The following is a 27,658-nucleotide window of genomic DNA, read 5'->3' on the forward strand; positions in this document are numbered from 1 at the left end:
TTCATTGTGTTGCATCTTGTTTTTTTTTTTTTAGAGCTTAAAGAGTCACACTAGGTGATGGGAACAAAGAAACAGGAGGGGGGGGTCGGGGGGCAAGATGAGGCGGTGAAGCGACAAAAAGGACCCGGCAAGGAAGGAAGAGGGAAAAATTGGGAGTGGTGGCGGGGAGTCTTCCTGACGGAAGAAGACAGGAAAAAGGAAAGAATGTATAGGAGGACACTGTACAGCAGGAGAGCGTCAGCTATGCAAACAAGTGCAGAGACATCAAATCATGCCTTGGCTCACTTCACATCAATGTGGGCATTCCGACAGCTTTGTGCTACTTCAGAAGCGGGTCAAAATGAGAGGAAGACAACAGGGGGGCACTTGAGGGCCCCCAACCTTTTGTGTGCCCTTTGTTGCTTTCATCAGGTTTTCACACCCCTTATTTATTGTCAGTTGTTGCCTATCTCAGCATATGTTGCTTATCAGTGACACGTAGCAACCTGTCAAAGTGACCTCGGCGGCACGGTGGACGACTCGTTAGCACGTCCGGGGTTCAAATCCCCGTCCCCGCCTGTGTGGAGTTTTGCATGTTCTCCCCGTGCCTGCGTGGCTTTTCTCCGGGCACTTCGGTTTCCTCCCACATCCCAAAAACATGCATTCTAGTTTCATTGTCCGTAGGCGTGACTGTGAGTGCCAATGGTTGTTTGTTTGTATGTGCCCTGCGATTGACCGGCTCCAGCAGCCTAGTGAGGATCAGCGGTATGCAAAATGGATGATTCCCCCCTCGTCTTTTGCAAGTGCCCCATGAGGACTGCGAAACTTCGATCATGCTGACTGAATTTGGCCAACAGAGGGCAGTAGATAACAATTCCAAATGCAGTATCTTTCAGAGCACTTGACTCCACAAAGGGCTCCTGGGTTTTCGACTTTTTTTCTTGCGTCGGTGAGAGCCGATTTTGTACTGTGCACACTGAAATAACTACAAATCTAACAGTGACTTTGAACTTTGACCCAGGATTGTATTCTTTTCAAATCTATCTAAAAACGTTCAGAAGCAAGTTCTGAGTCCTCGTCAGCTGTTTGTGAAATTTTGTGCTCTCGCGCTACTTTCCCTCACATCCTGGGGGCTTCGCCCTCCTTCTCGCTAAAACGTAGTGACGCCCCTGGACGGCAGTAAGTGAGTGTGCCATTATTCTTATCTCTCAGTTGTAACCTCGAATCATCTGTGGTAAAGACCCACTGTAAAAGACAGAGGGAATGGACAATGCTACATGTTTTACACAATGTCTAAAAAGTGACTTGCCTGTCAGGTAAAGAAAGAAAACCGACGGAGTCAGGTGCCAGATGATATGTGTTCTTTTTTATTTATCTGGTATAATAACAAAAAAAAAAAAGGGAAGCATTTGGAGTCAAAGACAGGAAATGCAAAAATATAGATGAAGTTATTTATTTCCTCTCTCCAAATTGAAAAAAAAAAAAATACTTCTTTGGATCAACAAATAATCTGGACTATATACTGTATACTATAAAACATCATTTACATTTAGGTGTAAATTTAGCTTCAGACGCATCATGCAAGTTCCGCTATGTCCTCTCATGAATGGACCCCCCGCCCCCCATTTATTTCCCCATGTACAGCTCTGGAAAAAAAAAAAAAAAAAAAAAGAAACACAGTGGCAAAAATGATCAACTTCTCTGATTTTGCTATTTGTGTGTACCACTAGAGGGAGCTCGCGAACCACTAGTTCGACCCATTGAGACTCACTGCTGCAAATGATAGTATGTATGGCTTTCGAATTTGGGAGTTATGATATTAGAAGTTGATACAATAAAACAAAAATGTTCATTTTACTCACTTATACGAACCGATCACAGAATGAAATGAATGACTTTTTTTTTTTTTAAACCAAGTACAGTACATTTGTTAAGTACAGTTCAGTTGTATTAAAGTACAACACTTAAGTTTATTTTTAAATGTTTAGGTACAGTTTTTATTTTATCGTGTGATAGATTTCAAATTAATAATTATTCAAGTTTTTTTTTTCTTTCCCCCCTCTAAGTGCAATGCTACCATTCAAACCGGGCATAATGTTACAATGGCTTACAATATTAAATATATCTTTCAGGAATAAAAAATACCTTGTTTTCATTGAACACTTTAGCCTACTGTACATTATTGTTGGTCACGGTGGTACTTGGAGCAAAACATTTTTTACTTCACGTAAAAAGTTTGAGAACCACTGATTTAGAGCATTTATTTGCAGAAAATCAAAAACAGTCAAATTACCCAAATAGGTCGAGTGTTTTTTTAAATTTTTTATCTTGGTTTTTTTTTCTCCCAGAGCTGCAATTGTTAACATGTATCCCCTAATTCACGAGAAACCCACTCCTCTCCCACCAAACCCTCAGTCTCTGCCGTGCTTAGAGTCCCAAACAGAAAGTGAAGCGCTACTCCTGCAGTGCGGTCCCACGCTTGGACGGGGGCACCAGGTGATCGGGCAACGTGGCGGGCAGCTCGTGGCCCTCCAGTTTGACTTTGATCAGGTGGTTGGCCAGGGCAAACTCTTCGTTGTCGAGGAGGCCGTCTCTGTCCACGTCTGCCAACTTCCAGATCTTCCCCAGCACCGTGTTGGGGAGTTTGGACTTGAGCATCTCCTTTTTGGCGGCAGCGCCGGACACTTTGCCGTTGATGGGCGAGAGCGTGTAGAAGATCTCGTCGTACGAAGGCTTGTCGCGGTTCACCACCCACTCCAGGTCGTCGATGCCCTCGCCGGCCCCCTCGCCGTAGCCGTGGCCGAAGGGCCCGCTCATGGTTCCCTCGAAGGCGCCGCCCTTGACCGAGTTGCTGGGCAGCGCCGCCTCCTCCTGACGCACCAAGGCCATGAGGCGGGCGATGTCGTTGGCCAGCATGTCCTCCACCGCCTCCAGCAGCTTGGGCTTCATCGCGGCGAACTTGGAGAAGTCTTGAGCGTTGAGCAGCTCCTGAGGACAGAAAACAGGAATTAGTGTTAGAAATAGATCGGTCATCAAGCGACAACCACTGGGAGTGGCAGACCACAAGCAGGATTTCCTGGCAAACCAGGAAAAATAAATCTCGGCCACATCCTGGAAGGCAACGTCAGGAAATAAAGGGGAAGGTGAAGCATACAGTCAAACCTCGGTTCACGAACAAATCTGTTTACGAAAAAAATCTTACTTCAGTTTGCGAACAGTTTTGGCATGACATAATTAAATAGAATGTAAAGAATTACACCGTTTTTGCTACATTTTGTCACAGAAAGACACCAAGGCGAGTTTCACAACTAACGCCGTAAAGTTACAGCAATAATAATCGTTTCTCGCAAAGGATAAAGAACATATTCCTGAGTATTGTGATGTTGTCTGTCTACAAACGTGTTGCTCAACGTTTGCGTTTCCATATCTGATGCTATTCGTTAGCCCATCTATGGCATTTTGCATTGTTCCTTAACATTAAGCATTTCAAGGAAAAGCTAAGTGGTTGTTTTGAATACATAACATGCAATTGTCTTTGTTTCATGTTTAGTTTGGCAGTAAACAGCTTGAAGGCTCTTTTTGGAAGAATTGTTCACTATCTGGCTCCCTGCTGCTTGTTGCCAAGTGAGTCGAGTTCACTGCCACCATACAGGGCTCGCATCTCTTTTTCCCCCCCCCTTGCAAGTCAAAGCAAATAAAATAAATAAAAAAATAATTTAAAAACCAGCCAAACATCGGTACGTATCTCAAAAAAAAAAAAAAAAAAAAAGTCGGGTCACTCGTATCCCAAGGCACAACTGTGCAGCGATGACATGAATTAGGGCATTTTCCCTCACTTCGGATCAAAGTCAGCAAATGCCCGTTTGTCGAATGCCTCTATCCTGTGCTGTGAGGGGTTTTATTTGTTCCCCCCCTCCCCCCATGTGCTTCGCCAGTTGCACATGAAGGGACAACTATTTGTGTCGACAGTTTGTACGTCTCTCCCAAGTCATTCACCACAATAGAAATGACAAGGAGAATAGTACGCAACCACAATGGTGTTACTAGATAAGCTGGTGAGCCTAGCTTCTTCCATTTCCTTTATATATATATATATATATATATATATATATATATATATATATGCTACAACTCTTCTTTTATTTTCCACTTTTCATAGGTCAGTCTTGGTATTAAAACAGGCAGAGGAAGGGAGACTTGCGATCGTCGATAGGGTGTCTGACGTTTTTAAAAAATCGGTTAAGATGTGAAAATGTATGTACTCGGACTACACATGCTCAAATGGATTTGGACGGTATCCTATCTGGACCTTACCTGCATCTTAGCAAGGTTGGGGAAGTCTCCAGGTGAGATCTGGTGCTCTTTCTCCACTTTCAAGTAGATCTCCCCCAAATGGGAAATCAGCTCTTTCTTCTTCGAGTCCTTTCCAAACACGCTTGGCATCTCCTTCTTCAGCGAACAGATAATGTATGCGTGCACCTGAAAAGATGATTGAAAGGTCACACATGCGTCACTTGGAGATTAATTAAACAGGCTTTTAGTCATATTCACAGGCTCACATACTGTATGTACAGTATTTTTAGACAGTTTAAAAACTGAGCCACTCTATGGACGAGGAATGGGTAAAAACAACGATTCATCAGTGCATTGCCATTCAGTATCGATTCAGCAAATCTTGTGAATCGATTCTCCTCCTGGCCAGTGGGTGCGCTTTGCGTTGTGATTTGCGTTGCATTGACGGAAAGCGGCTCTCGACCAAACACCAAAATGGCGACTAAAGCAAGCAGCCGCAGTGCGGAGCGAGCGACTTCTACTTTTAAAATCTGACGTTTGAGGTCATTTTGGATTCCTCTGTAAATCCGGAACGCATCGACACATAAAAGAAGAGAATGTAAAGATAACTCATTTTATGAAGTGGAATCATGCCAAAAGTCTCACACATGCAAACACAAACTGAAGTTTAATTCGCGTGCCTGTACCTTTAAATGTGCCGTGTGTGTGTTTGTGTGTGTGTGTGTGTCACTCGCTCGACCCCTGCCCTCTCTGCTTCTGTTTTGCAGGAAGGCTGTGTGTCTCGTCAGCGGTCATGTCTTTTAATACAAAAAAAACAAAACAAAACTTGCACTCAACAGTGCAGCATTGTGTACAACCACAGTAACATGACATCCAGTTCTTCTTTAAATAATGTTTTGCAGTGCCGATCGATCTGCTCCGAGTGACTCCCCCACAGCAAATGCTCGGGGCTTCTGTAGACATATCTCCGTAACTTCTCCGGCGCTAGTTTGTTTACATTGTTTTAAACACCCGGCTGGCGTTATTGTATTTATGTTAGCCCTGTGGGTTGTGGCGTTTTCCATTGTATGCTTGAAGGTGGGCTTGTGGTTGCTTCAAATACACAACATGTCATCCTCTTTGTTTTTTAGTTTTCAAGAAAGATCTACTAGTAGTAGCAATGTACAGCTTGAAGGCTTTTTTTGAAGAATATTTACTAACCACACAGAACTCATTTCTCAAATTTGGGCTCACGAGTCAAAGCCAAACCCGGCCAGTGACAGGTCATATCTCGAAGTCGGATCACTCGTATCTCGAAGCACCACTGTATTTCAAAATTATCAAAATTTACTCGGTGTATTTCTACTTCTTACTGAATTGATAGAGTAGTTAAATGAATACTGAATTGCAACCTTACGAATCAAAATCAAATCAAATCGAATCATGAGGTACTTAAATGCCCAGCTACTATGGACACATTAGGTACACATGGAAAACAATGTACAAGAGCTGTATCAAAAATTCTGTCACGATTTATCACGATAATGCTTACTTTTTTTTTCCATTTAAGCCACTTCTTAAAACGAGAACCCTGGATGCGTCCATGTCTATTTCACATAAAAGTACCTTGTGTATGAAATGCCCTATATAAAAAAATTTGCCTTCCCTTTTGATTAACATTGTCAGAAAGGTATTACAGAGGGTACGGAAAGTTTTCAGATCCCCTTAAAATTTTCAGTCTTTGTTATATTGCAGCCCTTTGTGAAAATAATTTAAGTTCATTTTTGTCCTCATAAGTGTCCGCACAGCTTTATGGCGGAGTGGCCTGACGGAAGCCTCTCCTCAGTGCAAGACACATGAACGCCCGCATAGAGTTTGCTAAAAAAAACACCTGAAGGACTCCAAGATGGTGAGAAATAAGATTCTCTGGTGTGATGAGACCAAGATAGAAATTGTTGGCCTTAATTCTAAGCGGTATGTGTGGAGAAAACCAGGCACTGCTCATCACCTGTCCACCTGACCTGACTGGTTGCAATCGATGAAAAGATGAATGCAGCCAAGTACAGGGATATCCTGGACAAAAACCTTCTCCAGAGTGCTCAGAACCTCAGACTGGGCCGAAGGTTCACCTTCAAAAATGACAATGACCCTAACCACACAGCTAAAATACCGAAGGAGTGGCTTCAGAACAACTCCGTGACTGTTTTTGAATGGCCCAGCCAGAGCCCTGACTTAAACCCAATTGAGCATCTCTGGAAAGACCTGAAAATGGCTGCCCACCAATGTTCACCATCCAACTTGACAGAACTGGAGAGGATCTGCAAGTAGGAATGGCAGAAAAACATCATTGCATCATTCCCAAAAAGACTCAGGGCTGTATTAGCTCAAAAGGGTGCTTCTCCTAAATACTGAGCCAAGGGTCTGAATACTTATGGCTGTGTGATATTTCAGTTTTTCTTTTTTAATAAATCTGCACAAATTTCAACAATTCCGTTTTTTTTCCCCTCAATATGGGGTGCTGTGTGTACATTAATGTGGAAAAAAATGAACTTAAATGATTTTAGCAAATGGCTGCAATATAAAAAAAAAAAAAAGTACTTTTCGTACCCACTGCGTTTATTATTGTGAGCAGTTTGCAAAAATGTGCTGCATCATACAGAGAGCTTGTAATGTAATGCTTTCATGTAGATAAATACCAAAATACTGTCAAGTGTAATGCGTAGGATCTCATTGGATTGGATTAGTGGACATACACAACATTGTGCCAATTGTTACTGACTAAAGAAAAGTGTGCATCCCCAAATTTAGTGTTAGTTTTAATGTGGTACACACTGGACTGGTTGCCAGTCAATTGCTGGGCAAAAAAATTCTCGTGCCACTAAATGTGGAGATGCATGCTTTTCACCTGACAGGACAGTATATTGGAAGGAATTGATGTTTAAAGCATTAACCTTTGCGAGACGCGCTCGCTTGATGAGGTCGTTGAGTTTACGTAAAGCAGCATTGCGGGGCAAGGACTGGATGTCCATGAAGAGGTCCTGCTCCTCGGCCTCAAACAACTTCCTGTTGTCCGGCACCAGCAGGGGCTGGGCCCAAAACGACCCGATGTACACGCGCACCACCTGGAGGGGAGGGGGAATACATGAACATGCTGCACCCACATAAATGACAGTGATGACACAGCAATGAGAGTTGAAAGAATAAACAGATACCAAAAGTGCATTTGTGAAATGTAAACAGCCACATAATGGGTGGGGTGAGGACAGAAAAAGCAGAGTGAGGCATTTTAAGTCCTTCAAGGTGCATTTTTGCAGGCTGCAAAGTCAGTGAATAATTGTCCACATGACCCTTTGGTTTCTCTGAGATCCGTTTATGACTTTCGCCCAAGATCAAACATTAACTAAGTGGTCGAGAGGGCAGGAGAAAGAAAGAAAAAGTCACATGATGTCATGCAGCACAAGAAAAGTGTTTTCAAACCCTGTTACACTTTTATTGTCAAAAATCCATCCATTTTCTATAGTGCTTATCCTCACTAGGGACGTGACATGACAATATAATGTTAGGTGTTCAAAATGTAACAATACTGTGTTGCGCTTTGGGGAAACAACTACAAGAACTCAGAGTCATTGGTCTCACCCTAGAAAAAATAAAGTAAGAAGTATTCATACAGTAGGATATCTGCAAAACACTAATTGGATTTTTAATGGGTTGGAGGGTCTGCCTCACAGTTCTGAGGACTGGTGTTCAATCCCCGGCCCCGCCTGTGTGGAGTATTTGGGATGGAGCCTCAGTAACCATGCATGTGAATTAAAATCGTCCACGCATTCCTGAGTTCCAGACGATTTATCGACATTATCTAAGTCACTGGCAAAGCTCTCCGCTCCTGAGCCAGCGCTGTCAACATAGCAAACACGTGTGCTTTCGGTCTTCTGCACGGAGGCAACCAATCAGAGGAAAGGGGGCTGTCTTGGCCAAATATGGACAAAGCGGTAACAAAACTGGGTCAAACAGAAGTAGCTGTCAGAGGTTGTTTTGGGGAAAATAAATGGACACTTTTATACTAAGTCCATGTTAGAGAGTCACTCTATGGAGGTCTAAACTGATTTCTTGGGTTTTTTGCATGTTTGTCACACTTAAATGTTTCTCATCATCAAACAAATGTGAATATTAGTCAAACACAAAATTCAGTTTTTTATTATTATAAGTTTTTTTTATTATTATCATTATTAAGCGAGAGAAAAAATCCAAACCTACATGGCCCTGTGTGAAAAAAGTGATTGACCCTCCTGTTAAAACATAACTGTGGTTTATCATACCAGAGTTCAATTTCTCTAGCCACACCCAGGCTTGATAGTGCCACTTCAAATCACTTCAATAAGACCTGCCTGACCAAGTGAAGTAGACCAAAAGATCATCAAAAGTTCGACATCATGCCGAGATGTAAAGAAATGCAGGAACAAAAGCTTCATAGATTACTACATTGGACATTAATGACATTTTAAGCTTAAATTCTGCTGTCTAGCAAAAAATCCTGAAGGAGGATGTCCGGCTATCTGTGACCTCCAGCTGAAACAAACTTGGGTTCTGCAGCAGAACAATGAGCCAAAATACACCAGTAAGCCCACCTCTAAATGGCTGAAGAAAAACAAAATGAAGACTTTGGATCGGCCCAGTCAAAGTCCTATTGAGATGCTGTGGCATGACTTTAAAAAGGTAGTTCATGCTCAAAAACCCTCCAATGTGTCGGAATTACAACAATTCTGCAAAGATGAGGGGGCCAAAATTCCTCCACAGCGCTGTAAGAGACTCATTGCAAGTTATCGCAAACGCTTAACTGCAGTTGTTGCTACTAAGGGTGGCCCAACAAGTTATTAGGTTTAGGGAGCAATCACTTTTTCACACTGGGCCATGCAAGTTTGGATTTTTTTCTCCCTTAATAATAAAATCATTAATTTACCAACTGCATTTTGTGTTTACCTGTGTTGACTTTGACTAATAAATAGATTGTTTGATGATTGGAAACATTTAAGTGTTACTTCTTCTTGGTGTATGGATAATTTATCTTAGGTAATGGTGAAGGGGTAGTATTTATATATGTTTTCATATCTTCCTTCTCCTCTTCAGACTGGCAGTAAATGGTGTTTCAGTATAGCACATTCATATTGTATAGTTTTCATTTCTTTCCTTTTTTTCCCTGCATGTTTGAAATAATAACTTCATTCAATAGTCACGTCGAAAAAAAATTGCAACACAGAAAATAAAACACTGAAGATGGATAACTGGAGAATGTGAAGGCTGGCACACTTAACAACAAAACAGTTGACCTTAACCAGTAAAATATGGCGCTGGAGTCTTACAGCCTTGAATGTCGTTACTTCCAGTGTCGTTACTTCACACCCCATGTTGCTCCCTCTTTTGGAAAAAGTGTTGTGTAATCGTCACCAAAACAAAAAGCAGAGAGCTTGCAAGTTATTCTTTTGAAGTGAAGTCTCACATCACCTCATACACGTGGTGTCTCAGTCTGAACACTAGGGGCACTAGAAAAAATTTTGTACATAAAGTAGATGCCCTGCGATTGGCTGGCAACCAATTCAGGGTGTACCCCACCTCTTGCCCAAAGCCAGCTGGGATAGGCTCTAGCACGCCCGCGACCCTAGTGAGGATAATCTGTACAGAAAATCGATGGATGGATGGATGGATGGACATGTAGCCTAATGTGGATGTTCTCAAGTGTCTTAACTACAAAATCAAGTGAGGAAAAAGAAATACAAGACTGCTTCTAGAGAATACCAAATGTTTGCAGTCGGTTAACAAATGGCTCCTCCTAAACCTGCCCGGAAGTTATTTGACAGGCTGGTAAAGTGGTGTCACTGTGAACATAGAGTTATCGGCACCAATACTGATATCTGTATCAGAGCATCTCCATATTTCGGTGTTGGTTGAATTCTGGATAGTGCCGGGTTTGTGACTCATTATGACCACTGAAGTTCTATGAGAAACTTGGTCGCGTGTACCTCTGGCGTGTTGATGATTTTTCCCAGGGACCACATCAGCGCCCCGTAGACTCTCATTAGCTGCTGGGTGCTGATCTGGTCAGCCTTGTTCAGGACCACGCGCATTTTGTCCTCGTGGTTCTTAAGCGCCCGGATCACCTCAGAGAACTCATCGGAGATGTCCAGCTTGTGGGCATCGAAAAGGAGGATGATGCGGTCCACGCGCTCCGCAAACCACTCCAACACGGCAGCAAAGTCGTATCCTGCAGGAAGGAACAAGTGGCGGTGAGGACTTCGACTTCAACCACACACACTTACTTTGCATGTCCTGCAGTGCACTTGCTTGTGACAACTCGTTCACACACACACACACACACACACACACACACACACACACACACACACACACACACACACACAAAGCTAGTACAGCAGTATCTGTATTTCACATCCACATCTCTGGAGGAACAAATACAGGAAGATTTGGTTCTTTTCTCAAACGTTTTGACTCTCATTAGCACATTGAGGTTTCATTACCTCAAAACTGGAGTTCAAACATTGTTCCCACAGATCATTTCAAGAGTACAAACAAACACTAATTCTATTCATTAATTACAGGCGCAAACTGTCGCCACCGTAACTTTTGTAAGATGAACAGTTGTATATGTAAGAATTTAACATTTCTGTCATATGTTAGTATAAAGTCAAGTTCACCACTGTATAATAAAACTAAAATGACATAAAACTACACATTCTCTGTAGACACGTGACAGACAACGAAGAAGGAAACAAGAAAGTATTTGAGGAGGCACACTGTCACAACAAATCTAGAGTTTTGTGTATTATGAACATTGTGGGTTAAAAGTATAAACTAAAAAGCTTGTAAGTACAAAACTCTGCTCAGCAAACAAATTGTATCTTTTGCTTTTTCTTTGGCTTTGGACTTTGCACTGCTGACAAAGGCAGAATGTTTTGTGCCTTAAGTTTTAATAGTTAACTTCTCCCTGTTAAGAATGACACTGTCATTTAACATCAGTGTAGAAGTATTACATCTTAACAGTTGTTAAATTCTTTTTAAACTTGTATGGCAGTTAAGAATGCAAAAAGTATTACTTTAAAAGTTGCCTCCACATTTAAAAGTTTCCTAACGGCTTTAGTTTGACTGTGTAAGGGATTATTTGTAGATCTATTATTTCTGATTTTTTTTTTTTTTTTTTTTTTTAGAAATGCAAACAAATAAGAGCTGGATCAGCATTCCAGACCAGATTATGTCCAACCTCAAAGTTGCCACTGAATCCCGAACTTGCTCCATGAGCAAAGGGCGAAAACGATAACAGAGTGGATTTGATAGAGCGTGTCATTGGATCGCTCTAGAAGTTCATCTCGTTGCAACGTAATCTGTAATCAGTAGTGCATATCTGCTGGACACGCATTCTTTCCTAGCCTTTGTCTGCTTCTGAGCATGTGCACATAAAGGCGGAAGAGAGAGTGGCACAGGACAGGCGGAGGGAAAGAATGAGATAAGAGGGGAGATTAAAAAATTAAAGATGGAATGACAGTGAGGGTAAGTGAAAGTAAACTCCCATTTTCCTGTGTGTGTGCCTGCCATGAATAAGTACAGAAGGAGAGAGGAATGAGACAGGACATTCTGCACATTCTACAGCATCTGCTCTCTATTTATTTCAACACGTATTAGGAAAATCAGGCCAGAGAGACAGCTGGACAAGCATGAGGCTCACTTACAGCCTGCATAGACAACTGCTGCTGCCCCAACATATGACAACAGGCACGACACATTCCGACACTCCATATATGGCAAGAGGTTGAGAGAAGAGGGAAAATTGATCAGAGCTATTGCAGAAACATTGGGCATAGCCAACAACAATTTGGAATGTCCTGAAAAAGAAAGAAACTACTGGTGTACTGAGCAACAGACATCGAACAGGTCGCCCAAGGGTATCAACAGGAGTTCATGACAGGAACATTGTGAGAGCTGTGAAGAAACACCCTGTCAGTGACATCACTGCCAACCTCCACAGGGCAGGGGTGAAGGTATCACAATCCACTGTTCAAAGAAGACTTCGAGAGAATAAATATTCAGGCCGTACCACAAGATGCAAACCACTCATCAGCAAAAGGAATCGGAAGGCCAGATTGGATTTTGCAAAGGAGTTCAGAGATGAGCCATAAAAGTTTTGGAACAAGGTTTTATGGACTGATGAGACCAAGATTAACCTCTAGCCAAAGCCAAAGTATGGAGAAAGAAAGGATCTGCTTATGATCCAAAACACGTAAGCTCATCTGTGAAGCATGGTGGAGGTCATGGCTTGGGCTTGCATGGCTGCTTCTGGAACGGGCTCACTCGTCTTTATTGATGATGTAACTCATGATGGTAGCAGCAGAATGATTTCTGAAGTCAACAAAACCATTTTGTCTGGCAATTGACCAAAAAATGCATCCAAAGTAATCGGGAGAAGCTTCATCATGCAACTAGACAATGACCCAAAACACACTGCCAACACAACAAAGGACTTGATCAAGGGGAAAAGGTGGATGGGCTTAGACTGGCCAAGTCTATCACTGGACCTGAAGCCAATAGAGCATGTATTTTACCTCCTGAAGAGGAGACTGAAGGGAGAAACCCTAAAAAACAAACAAGAACTGAAAGAGGCTGCAGTAAAGGCCTGGAAAAGCATTTCAAATGAAGAATGCAACAGTCGGGTGAAGTCAATGGGTCGCAGGCTTGATGCAGTTATTGCAAGTCAGGGTTATGCCACCAAATATTAAATGTTATTCACTTTAAATACATTCATTTAATAATATTTTTTCCAATACTTTTGCTCATTTGAAAAGTGGGTTGCTTTAAAGAAAAGGTGCTCTGTCCTGAATTGTTTAATACATTTCGATTTAAATATCATGAAATAAAAGCTGGAATTCTGAACTCATGTCTCATATTCATCTTTTGATCTGAAACCCAAATGTCTTCAGAGTATACAACAAAAACAAAGGAACAGACCTTGCCGTTCCAATACTTTTGGAGGGGACTCTATCATTCATGAATATACGAGGCCAGTACAAATTCTGACAGGGTCACCACAACTTGGCTCATGGTGGCCTGACAGGGCCAACACTCAAAAAGGTTTAACGTCGGACCCTGCAATATGCTATACATTATACAGCCATGCTAAAAAAATATTGGCACCCCTGGGGACCTACTTTTTTGTTCAGTGGTAATCAAAAATACTGGCTCTCCAGGAGTACCAATATTTTTGAGCACAACTATAAAAAGACACATAATGCATTTTTTCTTGACTCTCTGGCATGAAATCAGCCTAAACTTTTCCTGTTTTAGGTCAATTAGGAATACCAAAATTTCTATTTGCCAAGTGCCAGAATAGTGACAGAAGAATTTGTAGGCAAATCTAAATATTAGCACCCCAGGGGAGACAATATTTTTGACCACAACTGTACAAAAAAGTATGTCTACAGCAATGTGAGGGGAAAGTGATAGAATTTAACAGTGTTCTGTAGTCCGGTGCCTGATATCTGCATCGAATGTTTGAAGTCTATACGCGCTTGTTTGTATATGATACAGGACAGTATTGTATCAATGTTTATACACAAACAGGGCTGACTGGTGTGTGTATTAGTGTACAGTACACTTATAAAAAGTGCAGGGCATAGAAATAAAAGGTGTCTCTCTTGGCAGAGTCAAGGTCACCTCAACATTCATCACAAACACCTTGATCCACTCCCTCTGTACATTTATACTCCTATTCAACTTATTGGTAAAAAATATTCTTGTTCAGTTTGTTTGTATGACCCTTCTAAATTCCTCGTATGCCTCGATTCACTCCAGCTGCTTCTTTTTTTTTCTGTGCTGTCTCATGGGAATAGTGGACTCAATAAAAAGCAGATTACATATCAGCACACTGAGTAATGCAAGCGTTGGTGCTTGCCTTCTTGGGGAAACTCGGAATTTTCCATTTTACTCTACTTCCTTTTCTTAGACTACAAAAGCCCTCTATTGCTGTGTGTACGTCATCTTGTAACATGCAGAAAAGGGAATACATTTTGCAAGTCATCTTAACTCACATGAAAACTGTGCATGTTGCACTTTTGAAGTGAGAGTGCAGCATGTGAATAGTGAAAAAAAACGGATGCACCACATTTCCTCATGCTGTTGTTGAAGGCATTTATTTACTTAATTGCTGATTGAACCAGGCCTTTACTGGGGTTAAGAATTGTTTAGTAAAGAAGGCCGTAAGTACACAGCTCCGTGAAATGACTTAATAATGTCATTGTGCTTGTTGATGTGTGTCATTAGGACGAACCGAAAGCAAAGCGAAAGGAGAGGACGGGCTGCATTCGAGAAAACTAAAAGGTAGCAAGACAGGAAATGAACTTCAGATTTACACGACCTGTTTTGTTAGGTTTGGGGCCCCAAGGGCCTGAACAGAAAAAAGCAATATGAGAATATTCTGTTCAACAAGCTGACAAACATAAATAACATAAACTGGCTTAAGAGGCAGTGCACTTTTTGGGTATATTTTCATATTTGAACTTCCTGTTTGGTTATTCTGTGTGCATGCAATGCTCTATGGAAGGCAGTGATGGCGGTAACGCATAAATACCGCCATTTTGTAACGCGTTACTTTTCCCGGGAAAATAATCAGACTGAACGCTTTGCTAGTTAAAGAGCTGGTTAAACTTGTTATTGGGAGCGAAAAGGTTTTCTCATTCTTCGCATCGAAACTACTGGGGTGGGAGCAATGGTGTGCATCTCTATGTGTGTGTCACTCACTTTCACGTTTCCGTACACACACACAGTTGCCCACAATCGGCATCGAGAGTCTTTAGAGAAGTGTACTTATTTACGTTTAGGTACTTACTGTATTGTCTTGGCATGTCAAGTGTGCACTAAGTTGCTTTTTTTAATGTGACTTCAACTACACTAATATTTAAGTTATTGGTTCATGTTGATTTACATCATTCTGCAACTTGTGTGCCATACATTACCAAGTAATGGGTACGGTTAAGCTAATGCTTTTTTTGTATTGTGGATAAGTTACCGTTAAATATTATTTGGATAAGTTACCGTTACCGTTACATATTATTTGTTAAAAAGTAGTGCAATAAAAATGTCGATTTTTCCCCCAACGAGAAATAATCATGATTAATAATCGTGATTACAATGTTGATCAAAATAATCGGGATTATTACTTTGGCCATAATCGTGCAGCCCGACTCTGTGGTGTATTTGTGGGATGTGGTGAGTAGGGCGTGGTGTGAATTGACCAGACCTCGACTGATCCTCTGCTTTTCTCCTGATAAGATTCCGGGAGTGTCGATGATGCTGATGCTCTCCAGGACCGGGTTGGGCAACTGGGCACACATGAACCTGTTTGGGAGGGGGTGAGCGGGACACAAATTACAGTGTGAAGAAGAAAAGAAGAAATGAAAGGAGAAAGGAGAGAATGGAAACAGAAAATTAGTGTGTACATAAGTTGAAAAGTAAATAATGGAGCTTTAAATAAGTCGTTTTACAGTGGGTACGGAAAGTATTCAGACCTCCCCCCCCCCTTCAGTTTTTCACTCTTTATTATATTGTAGTCATTTGCTAAAATCATTTAAGTTCATTTTTCCCTAATTAATGTACACACAGCACCCCATATTGACAGAAAAAAAACTGAATTGTTGAAATTTTTGCAAATTTATTAAAAAAATAAAAACTGAAATGTCACACAGCCATAAGTATTCAGACTCTCTGCTCAGTATTTAGTAGAAGTAGCCTTTTGAGCCATGAGTCTTTTTGGGAATGATGCAACAAGTTTTTCACACCTGGATTTGGGGATCCTCTGCGATTCCTCCTTGCAGATCCTCTCCAGTTCTGTTCAAGAACAGTCACAGAGTTGTTCTGAAGCTACTCCTTTGTTATTTTAGCTGTGTGCTTAGGGTCATTGTCTTGTTGGAAGGTGGCCCTTCGGCCCAGTCTAAGGTCCTGAGCACCCTGGAGAAGGTTTTGGTCCAGGATATCCCTGTACTTGGCCGCATTCATCTTTCCTTCGATTCCAACCAGTCGTCCTGTCCCTGGAGCTGAAGAACACCCCCACAGCGTGATGCTGCCACCACCATGTTTCACTGTTGGACAGGTGATGAGCAGTGCCTGGTTTTCTCCACACATACCGCTTAAAATGAAGGCAAAAAAGTTCTATCTTGGTCTCATCAGACCAGAGAATCTTATTTCTCACCATCTTGGAGTCTTTCAGGTGTTTCTTTAGCTAACTCCATACAGGCTTTCATACGTCTTAGACTAAGGAGAGGCTTCCGTTGGGCCATTCTGCCATAAAGCCCCGACTGGTGGAGGGCTGCAGTGATGGTTGACTTTTTAGAACTTAGCCACAGTGATCTTTGGGTTCTTCTTTACCTCTCTCACCAAGGCTCTTCTCGCCCAATTGCTCAGTTTGGTCAGATGGCCAAATCTAGGAAGGGTTCTGGTCATCCCAAACGTCTTCCATTTAAGGATTATGGAGGTCACTGTGCTCTTAGGAACCTTAAGTGCAGCAGAAATGTTTTTGTAACCATGGCCAGATCTGTGCCTTGCCACAATTCTGTCTCTGGGGTCTTCTGGTAGTTCCTTTGACCTCATGATTCTCATTTGCTCTGACATGCACTGTGAGCTGTAATGTCTTATATAGACAGGTGTGTGGCTTTCCTAATCAAGTCCAATCAGTATAATCAAACACAGCTAGACTCCAATGAAGGTGTAGAACCATCTCAAGGATGATCAGAGGAAATGGAGAGCAACAGAGTTAAATATATATGAGTGTTACAGAAAAGGGTCTGAATACTTACGGCTGTGATATTTTAGTTTTTCTTTTTTAATAAATCTGCAAAGATTTCAACAATTCATTTTTTCTGTCAATATGGGGTGATGTGTGTACTTTAATGAGGGAAAAAATTAACTTAAATGATTTTAGAAAATGGCTGCAATATAACAGAGTGAAGATTTTAATGGTGTCTGAATACTTTCCGTACCCACTGTAAATAATTTGAGGAAGACCTGTAAAGCCTGTTGAAATAAGCTGCTGTTTAAAATTGTTTAAACAGACTTTGACATGAAGAGAATTTAGATTTTTTATTTGTTTATAGCTGTCTGTGTTGTGACGTAATACGTTTTTCTTTGACCACCAGTCTCAATGAAAGTACTTTATAGTACATGTAAACCTAACCTATGCTCAATGAATGTTGTCTTGATACAAATTTAATTGAGTTGTAGAGGGTTGAGAGAGGCTTAAACCAGACACAGTCAAATATTTCCAGTGTCTGGGGAAACACACAGGCAAGACATGATGAGCTGAAACATTCACACTGCAACATAATGGACTGATCTGTTTTATGGTCAATGGTCTAATTTAATGTATTGGGGAGTTTTCCCACTTTAAAATCAAGGTGGGAGCGGGTCAGAAAGCAAGACATAATATACACAGACATACACAGGACAAAATGTGTTTTTTTTTTTTTTTGCTTAAACTCATGCTGTTGCAGTCAGGACAACGAATACAATTGTCAAGACAGCCTGTAGCTTATAAAAAGGCCTTGTCGCGTTCAGCCAAACTGAAGCAACACTCAAAACAAGAGCTCAGAGGCACTTGGTCATGGGACTCGAGGAGCCTTGCTTTTACTTTCATACTGAAACCACATGAAGGCATGCGTACACACAACCACACCACAAACCCTAACAGAAGTCTCATACGACACAATGAAACTAGAGAAATCCAAGGAGGGATGAAAACTGAGCATGTAACATATCCTCTGATAATATAATACTATACTGTTTGTTATAGATAAGAAACATGGAGGATTTTCCCTCCCATCTGTCATAGCTGCCGGCATACTTTGGAATTTTGGCGCAGGGTTTTCCATTTAGCAGTCAATTCCAATAGTTTCCATCCAGAGCTTGTCAGGAAAAAAAAAATTAAGGGAGGAACTGGAATTCTATGAACTGCAACACATGGGGCCCCTGGAACTATGCGAGATCACTCACTCTGCAATTATGTATCAAGTGGGTGCAACAACTTGCAGCCGCACATCTTTGCTAAAATAACACCACGGGTTAATATGCATGTCCTGTGACTGGAGGTTAGGCCTTGGCTCATGATCTTCCCCCATACATCGTAAACCCCACATCCTGTCGCGAAAGAGGAAAGATGTTAGGAGGCTGCCAGGACTTGAGGTACAGGACATTTGTGTCACATTTCTAGGATTATCCGCTTTAAAATCCAACTGTCTGCATCTGCACAAGTAACCCTATATTAACTTCTATTTGCCTGTATCTACAGGTGCTCTGGTGTGGATTTGCCTCCTGACTGTCCATGCTTGCTTGAGGCTGTGTGTGTGTCAGATTCAGGAAAAGAGCAGAGTCAGTGTCCTGGAATTAAAGGCCAGGAGAAGGACAGGACGAAGCGGGACCAGTGCGGAGCTTACACTTTGCTGACTCAGCTTTTCCTGATAGAGGCTTACAGTTTGGGGCCCCCGACTGCCTGTCGAGGCATTTTAACTACAAGGTAGGAGGGCAAGAAATTGAAGCTTATATGTGAATGTACGGGACTTTGGGACATTGTGTAGAATGTAAATAAAAACACAATACAGTGGAACCTCAGGTTAATTGCATTACACTTAATCGCACCGACACAGCAAACGCACAATACATCAACAGGGGGTGCATTGAGAAATTTACTCCTGGCGCACTCTCTGCACCCCGGAACCTTCGGTAACTCAGAGGGTTGTTGGTTGCGTGCCACTCAATACAAGCAAAACTGACAGATTCAATATGGCGGATGTACTGACTTATCCCTACCAATAGCCAACACGTTTATTACTAAAGCTATAAAAAAAAAAAATGGAGCAGGCTCGGTCTCTGAGTGCCACAATCTCAGGGCGCGGTGGGGGTGCCTGACTGAATTTCTGAATGGACCCCAAACACTGAGGCAAAGCTAGGATTGGTCAGAGACTACATGACGTCGCCACATGAAGCAGTTTTGGCCACAAAACACGCGGACGAAAGCTTGCTCGGGTTCTTCTGCGTCCACACTGATCTGAGACAAACGCAGGAGAGACCAGCGCTGAACCTTCACCAACCTTATTGTTTGGCTTTGTATTTTGAAATAAATTGTTAAACTTTTCATCCAGCCTAATCATTGAAGAATTACCTCAACCAGAATAAAAGAACTGGGCAATAGAGGTTTGCACGGTCGCAAGGTTCAACCGCGACTTTTCTTTGTTCTCCTTTCTCTAACCTATAACAGAAATCACGTTATAGTTGCGCACATACTGCACTTGCCACCATCGTAATGAACTCGCTAAAAATTCAGACAGTCATAATTAACAGTTATGTTATGTTGCTAAGGTACATTAATGTGAATCTCACTCAAGGTAAAATTAACGTACCAATAGTGCAATGGTACGTTAATTTTACCTTTTCTCGGGTCTTCTGCTGCATTCTGTGAGTCTTCGGCGGAGATGTGGCGAGATTGACACGCAGGGTATTGTTACACGTCACCGTTGTTCACCTTTCTGATCACTCTGAAATGCTCCCACACACTTCCGGCATTTTGTCTTTTTTTTGTTGCATTTGTCTGACCTGAGGTCCTCGCCATCTTCTTCTTTGTTGTCTTTACTGGCGGTTTGCAAACTGTGATAGTGCATTACCGCCCATCCTCGCTATCTTCCCGCTCCGTGAATCAAATATGTGTGTTTCTCTTCCGCATCGTTCCCTAGCTCTGATAACCTGATCGCGTTGTACTTGTGCATCCGCTCTGTTGAGCTTTACAATTAACTCATTCCTGCCATTGACAAGCAGCTACTGTATCTTTCAATACAGTAGTATCAAACTGAGAGGGCTGGCAGTGAATGAGTTAAATATGCGGCTCCCATAGGCAGAAGAAAGTCCTCAATCATTTTTTGTACTCCAAGTACTCCAAAAACTTGAGTACTCGTTCCAGCCCTAGTACACAGGGTCCAACAATTTTGCGAAACCATCTTTTTCTTGTATTTGGGATGTAATATTGTCTCTATGGTGCCGCAGTAAACGTGAAATATGAATTAAAATGGTCCGCACATTCCTGAGTTCCAGATGTTTTTCTGCCGAGAGGCCTGAAATCAGGTCAATCGAATTTCTGGAGCTTATCTACGTCACTAGCGAAGAGTTCCGCCTACCTCCCCGCTCCCGAGCCAGCGCTGTCAACATAACAAACATGTTTGCTCTCACAAGTGGTTCTTCTAGGAGGCAACCAATCAGAGGAAAGGATTACACATGCATTCATTTCTCTTTCTCTCTCTCTCTCTCTCTCTCTCATATGAATCACCTTTTCGAAAAGCCATTCTTTGAATAGTTCTGAGTGACAAAATATCAATAGCTTAATTTTTTTACATTTCAGTTTTGATGTTTAATTTATTCAGTACAATGCCTTGGCATTATATCACTATTCTAATATACAATTATACTGTGCTTGTTTTATTTACAGATTGGCACATTAGAAGAAATATCAGTTTTAGTGATATTTTGAGTGAGTTACTCGAGTAGATTTCACAGTCCACAAAAAAAATCATGCGCCAATGAAATTATAACGTGGTTTCGTAAAAAGCAAGAATGTAAAGGCCAAAATTCATATCACAGTATAAATTGAATTCCTTCGTGATAAAAGGTATATATTGCAATATAAACCTAAGTGTAAAAATGTTATATGAAAGTATTTCTGTGAATGTGTTGCATGGTCCTGGAGCAAAGCTAAAATGATTTTTTTTAATGAGGAAAATAAAGATATAATGTAATTTTTAGAACATTTATTGTGCAGATCACAAAAGTTAAAATTATAACCCAACACTCTTGCACAGACAAACAAACATTGCTATAATAAACACATACTATCATGTGTATTAATATACTGTACTTTTCCCCTTATAGGCCCCTTCTCTCAGCTGACGTATTCAGTAAGCCAGTGTATGTGTTCACTGTGATGGGTAAAATGCAGAGAACAAATTTCGTGTGCATTCTTCTTCTTCTTCTTTGCCACCATGGAGGCGATAATTAGTGTCTTAGGGGAGCGGCTCAACACCGTGCTTAGCCACGCCAGCTAGGCAGCCGCAGCTAGTAGCGAGCTGGAGTGGCGAGCTGGAGTGGCGAAAGACAGCCCCCCCCCCTCCCGATAGTACCAAAGCAGCGGTGAAAACATGCAGGCACCCTTTATTTTTTTTATTTTTATTTTTTTTTTAACCAGCTCGGATGTGTTGATTTCTTCATATTCAGTCATGAAATTGGTACTAGCCTCTAGGTAAGTGCTGGGCCAACAACGTGTCATACTGGCCACCGAGCAACTGCTAAGTCGGAGCCTGGTTCAAAAGGAGGAAAACAATGCACTAGCGACGCCACCCATTGTTCCATTTGGGGTTTGAAGGGGTGAGGATCACATGACTAATGTGCGTTTATATTCTGTATGACTAACCGCTTCTACCAAAGGCGAGTCTACTAGTTAAAGCAAAATCTGTAGCATGATTGACATTTCTAACAGCTAAACTCTTAGTTTTAGGCCCGATGTACCCTGTAGCCCTTTGAGATAAGCACTTTTGAAATAGTGTCCAGCCTATATTAACTTATAGGGGGAAAAAAAACATTTGGTCTGAAAATTTCACCCGGCATGAGCCAAAAACAACTCTCTCTCACCATCCCCTACTCCTTCTGTATTAACCTACAAATAGATAAGGTCAAGCTGTTGATAACTTTTGATAATGCACGATCATGTGAGCTAAAGAACATCTTGTACATTGACTAAAAGACATGCAAATTCCATTCAAAGCGAACTACAGGTCTGTAACACTACAGTGACAGTGTCCAAAAGGGTGACAAATGATGCAGAGATGAACAATGGGCTTTGTTTATAGACAATCTTATCTGGTTTCCGCTCACATCTGTAATACACTGGGACGGATGAATCGTGGACTGTGAAGTCCGGCACCGCCGCTGTGTTAAAGGTCTTATCTGAGATGTGTTATTTTGTATTTCTGAGCTTGACTTATGTTGTTTGGCGAAGTGTGGAAGAAAGGGCAAACAATCTACAAAATTGCAGGAAGAGATTGCAATGGAAAGTGGAAATAGTGTGAGTGGATTGCTCTTGCTTGTCCTGGTACATCAACAACTATGATGGAGTATTAGGGCCACATGACATTATGGAAGGTCATACTTTTTAAGAAATAAGAAATAAAGATTTCCACAAAATAAGAATTTTCTTTCATCTAGCTATTCTGGGCAGCACAGTGGCCCGACTGGTTAGCACATCCGCCTCACAGTCCTGGGGAGCGGGGTTCAAATACCGGCCCCGCATGTGTGGAGTGTGCATGTTCTCCGAGCACTCCAGTTTCCACCAACATCCCAAAAACATGCGTGGTAGGTTGCCCGTTGGTGTGAATGTGAGTGTGAATGGTTGGTTGTCTCTGTGTGCCCTGCGATTGGCTGGCGACCGGTTCAGGGTGTACCCCGCCTTCCGCCCAAAAATAGCTGGGATAGACTCCAGCAGCCCGCAACCCTAGTAAGGATAAGCGGTAAAGAAAATGGATGCATGTATAGCTATGCTGTTAAATGGGCCCAATGTAGGAGGGAAACTGGTGGGACAAAGTATCAGAACTGTAACAGAGGCGGGACAACACCCAAATGTAAGATAGAGGTGGAACCAGTAAGTCAACTTTACTAAGCTTCACGGTGATTAATCAGTCACGTGTTTTTGGCATTTCATCTACCAATCGGCCAATTTAAAGTGGACTTTCTACCCGCCCAACTATTGCAGTTTCCGGACTTTAACGCTCTGTGGAGCAGTGAAATGTCCTTCCAACATGGCAACACAGTCCTCATCCATCTGTATCGGTCCAAGAGTACAAAAATAAAGTTGGTTGTGGATGAGAATAGCAGTTAGCCGAAGCCAATCACCGCTAGTCTATGGTGGCACCACGGGACTGGCATTGGTGTACTAGGGCAGCGGTGTGAAATGAGGCTCCGTTTTATTCTCTAAACTTATGTCTAATAATATACAGACAAGAACTGTGTGCTAACGAGCACTTTATTCATGTCACATTCACAACAGGAACTCACATGATGGCACGCTTTACGACACTGTCTTAACATTTGTCATAGTACGGCATACGGCTGTACTATGCTAAAAGTGTGGAGAATTTGTTTTAATCAAAAATTAGACCAGCTCGTTGAAGAGAAAAACGTGCACAGGGCTCCCACTAATTACAACTGTAGTCAGCGTAATGGTGAGTTATATTGCAATAATCTTTTTTTTTTTTTCCCCATGCCACTCTGTCAAAGTATATCTTTAAGTGAAACCAGTCAGCGCCGCAAAAAAAAAAGGTTGGCGACCACTGTACTGTGCTGAAAAAATATCAATGACGCCATTGATTAATCGACTTCGACTTTCATCGTGTTATAGTCGACTCCCAAAAACATCTTGAGCCGTTAAACCCCTAATGTAAGGGAATTCTGCCACTCCAGGATCATGGTGTGAAGTCTAACAATGAACACTCACTTCTCCCACTCTGTTTTAAGCAAATGTCACTGTCCTGCATAGCATTTTACACATCACGCATCCGATTGTGAGACGCTATGTTGCTATCTGAAAGCGCACAGTCAAGGCAATATCCTGCTTGGCTTGGTTCTGCATCAAAGCTGCAGCAAGTGAATCAATTGCATTATCTCTGTGTAAGAGGCTAAAAATGCATATTATTGTAAAATTATAACTTCATTCCCTATATTATGACATTATCTGTAGTGTTGCTTTTCTGTTTGTTTGTTTTTTTAAATCCTACCAAAACAAATCACGTCTATTCATTGTGCAACAATTAACGTGAGTGTTTTTGGTTTGATTCTTCCAGCACAAAGCGCCCCCACAGTGGGGGTAGTGGGTGGGAGGAGAGGCGGCCATCCATTGTCTACAGAAAGTAGTGCTATAAACAAACTACTTTTACACATTTGATGACACAACAAATCCACATAATACAGGACAAATCAACATAGATAGAACGTAGGAACACACAAGCTCTAGCTCATGGAAAAGTGATGCCGTTTTAAAAAAGGACGCAGGGAGGTAATGAGGAGGTCAATTCAGTATATTGCACAAGTATACTTTTGACTGGAATTTTAATCTTGTCTGACAGATTTCAATTCCCATTTTTTAGCCAACAGGATATTTACAGGGGATATTAAAGAAAGTCTACACACCCCTGTTTAAATGCCAGATTGTGATAGACAAAAAGAGACCATGATAAATAATTTCAAAACATTTTCCACTGTTAATTTGACTCAATTGCTATATATATATATATATATATATATATATATATATATATATATATATATATTTTCATCTTTTTGAGCGCGGGATGTAAAAATAAACTGAAATATTGTGTTTTCACAAGTGTGTACACTCACATTGAACCAGTCACATTGAAACTTTAACAGGAGTCAGTCGCTGATTAACACCACATAGGTTTCTGGTGTTCTGGTAGGTTTTTCCTGACATTTTTAAAAATTATTATTTTGCTTTGTAGCAGAAGCCGGAAGGTTTTGTGCCAACACTGACTGCTGTTTCAAATAGTTCATAAGTACCTCCATTTTGTCAAAGGCCCAGTTCCAGCTGGGAAAAAAAAAAAAAGAGGGAAAAAGGTTTTGGAATTGTGTACCTTGGTCTCATTTTTTTTTTTTTTTTTTACATCACAAAAACTTGACATTTAAACAAGAGTGCGTCGACTTTTTGATACAGTGTCTGGATGAGTCATCCCAGCTGGACACACCAACTACGATTTTATTGGGAGACGCGTGCTGAGTCAGTCTTGTTCAAAACGTGTTACAATGTCAGCCAATGACATGTGTGAACCTTGAACCTGCTGTAACAATGTCCTTGCACAAGACCTGCTCAGAACGAGACAATAAGGGAGGTGGCTTCTCTGCTGCCTGTGATAAGATTTGTACGGTCTGGAGGTACAAAACGTGGAACCTGTTGCCTGGCAACCGACCCACAAGTCTATCTTCAGTCAAGGGGCCACTTAAAGAGGGTGTCAGTGCCTGCGCCAGGTGTTCACATAGTATGTGGATCAAGTGGAGCAAATTGACAAGGAGGCGCCTGGCGTGACCTGGCAAAGTTGGCTGGAAACCGGAAGGAAAATGGACCTTCCTTTTTTGTTTTGCCACACCCACACGGCAACTTCCATCCAATTTCTGTACAGCGTATTCTCGCCCAGCTGACTTTGGGTACACCCTGCGCCTACGTATATTTTAAGAGTCTTAAAGTGTCATGTTTTGGTACCCGAAGAGAACACGTCAACTCCGCACAGGACGGCTGGAGCCGAGGTTCAAACCTCGAACCTCGGAACTGCGAGGCGGGCGTGCTTGACTATTGCCTCAAAACAACCTCATATTTGGGAAGTGATTCAAGTAGGAAACTCGCGCAAACGTGACACAACTGACAAGATTGTGCAACAGCCTGTGGCTGACTGAAACTATGAAAGTGTGGACCGAGTAAGGGCGTGTGTGTGTGGGTAGGGGGCGGGGGGGTTCTACCGCGTGCAGTCTGCATTTAGACGTATATATTATTATATTATATTTGAATATTTCGAACACATCACCCAATACAGAAACATTTAGGATTTTCTTAGGTTTTTCCAAAATGGGCAGTAGGTTTTTACCTGTTCAGGAAGGCGTTTCCAAAGGCGTTGAGTTTGCGGAAGGGCTTCTTGGGGTCGACGACCAGCGCGTTACCCGGAATCACCCCGTCCTGATCCCCGTGCATCACCGCGATGAACGAGTCTGTGGTCGGCTCGGGCCCGATCCGCATACCGGGGAAGTCCTGCTCCATGAGGTGGCGGATGAAGGTGGTTTTGCCGGTGGAGTACTGTCCCACCAGCAGCACCATGGGCTTGTTCTCGAAGTCGGCATCTTCGAGGGCAGGCGAGTGGAAGTCGTGGAATCGATACGTGTCCTCCAGAGGGAACAGTTTGGTCCGGTAAAGCTGCCGCAGCCCGTCCGCCACGTTCTGAAACAGCTCGGGGTCCTTTTTTAAGGTCTTCCTGAACATGGTGTATAAACTTTATTGACACGGCTGTGTCAAAATCCCCCTTCGACGTAAACCTGGTGCGGCGGTCTCGCGGCGTCTTGAGGGTTAGCTGCCCGTCTGAATGAAGCAATGGCTGGGCGAGGTCTGGCAACTTTTTGTCCCCACCCTCCGCAGTGCTAGTTAGCCACACAGGGCCACACGCTCCTCCGACGACGAGTCACTCTTCAATTTAAAAATCGAAATGTAAAATGAATGAAAAAAAACCCCATACATTTAGGTCATATTTATTATGTTGTATTTTCGATTTGTTTTATTGGTTGTAAGGTGAACAACTTTGACGGGTTTTTTTGTGACGTCATCCGCGTCACTTGGCGTTATACGGCAAGCCAGACTTGTCAAATTCTGTCTATTTTTCTCAAATTCCAATCGCGAAGTGTTTTGCAAATTTAAACTGATAATATCAAGAAAGAGGGTTAAGGTTCACACTTGTTATGGTAGACATACAAACCCAATTTCAACTAAGTTGGGACGTTGTTAAACATAAATAAAAACAGAATACAATGATTTGCAAATCATGTTCAACCAAAACTGATAAACTTTATTGTTTTAATCAAATAAACATTAACTTTGAATTTTATTGCTACAACACGTTCCAAATAAGCTGGGACAGGCGGCAAAAAAGACTGAGAAGGTTGTGGAATGCTCATCAAACACCTGTTTGGAACATCGCACAGGTGAACAGGCTAATTGGGAACAGGTGGGTACCATGATTGGGTATAAAAGGAGCTTCCCTGAATTGCTCAGTCATTCACAAGCAGAGATGGGGTGAGGTAACACCTTGTTGTGAGCAAGTGTGTGAGAAAATAGTCGAACAGTTTAAGGACAATGTTCCTCAATGTGCAATTGCAAGGAATTGAGGGATTTCATCATCTACGGTCCATAATATCATCAAAAGGTTCAGAGAATCTGGAGAAATCACTGCATGTAAGCGGCAAGGCCGAAAGCCAACATTGAATGCCCGTGACCTTCGATCTCTCAGGTGGCCCAACTTTTTTGGAACGTATTTTAGCCATGAAATTCGAAGTTAATGATTATTTGCTAAAAACAAGAAAGTTTATTTGTTTGAACATTAAATATCTTATATAGTATCTAAGATATCTATATCTTTGTAGTGTATTCTATTAAATATAGGTTGAACATGATTTGCAAATCATTGTATTCTGTTTTGATTTATGTTTAACACAACGCACCAACTACATTGGAATTGGGGTTTTAAATCACAACCTTGGTCATATTTTCAGCCTCGTTGAT

General features: G+C 41.8%; 1 protein-coding gene across 1 annotated transcript; it reads right to left on the reverse strand.

The window, feature by feature from the left end:
- Window positions 1-1,325: 1,325 nt before the first annotated feature.
- On the reverse strand, window positions 1,326-26,585 carry ehd1a (EH-domain containing 1a). The gene is made up of 6 exons (XM_061788200.1): window positions 25,980-26,585; window positions 15,548-15,645; window positions 10,266-10,507; window positions 7,203-7,373; window positions 4,294-4,458; window positions 1,326-2,967 (listed from the first exon to the last, which is right to left on the reverse strand). The coding sequence occupies exons 1-6, from the start codon at window positions 26,366-26,368 to the stop codon at window positions 2,434-2,436; spliced, it is 1,599 nt and encodes a 532-aa protein (XP_061644184.1). The 5' UTR covers window positions 26,369-26,585; the 3' UTR covers window positions 1,326-2,433.
- Between the last annotated feature and the right edge of the window lie 1,073 nt (window positions 26,586-27,658).

This window comes from Phyllopteryx taeniolatus, chromosome 10 (genome assembly GCF_024500385.1).
Source record: "Phyllopteryx taeniolatus isolate TA_2022b chromosome 10, UOR_Ptae_1.2, whole genome shotgun sequence".
NCBI lineage: Eukaryota > Metazoa > Chordata > Actinopteri > Syngnathiformes > Syngnathidae > Phyllopteryx > Phyllopteryx taeniolatus.

Bases quoted from the DNA above. Each gene is read 5' to 3' on its own strand.
- ehd1a (XM_061788200.1), bottom strand. From the start codon at position 26,368: ATGTTCAGGAAGACCTTAAAAAAGGACCCCGAGCTGTTTCAGAACGTG. The intron at 15,646-25,979 runs GTAAAAACCTAC...CCTCCCAAACAG, and splicing joins GGAAACGCCTTCCTGAACAG to GTTCATGTGTGCCCAGTTGC. The intron at 2,968-4,293 runs GTAAGGTCCAGA...TTCTGTCCTCAG, and splicing joins CCAACCTTGCTAAGATGCAG to GAGCTGCTCAACGCTCAAGA.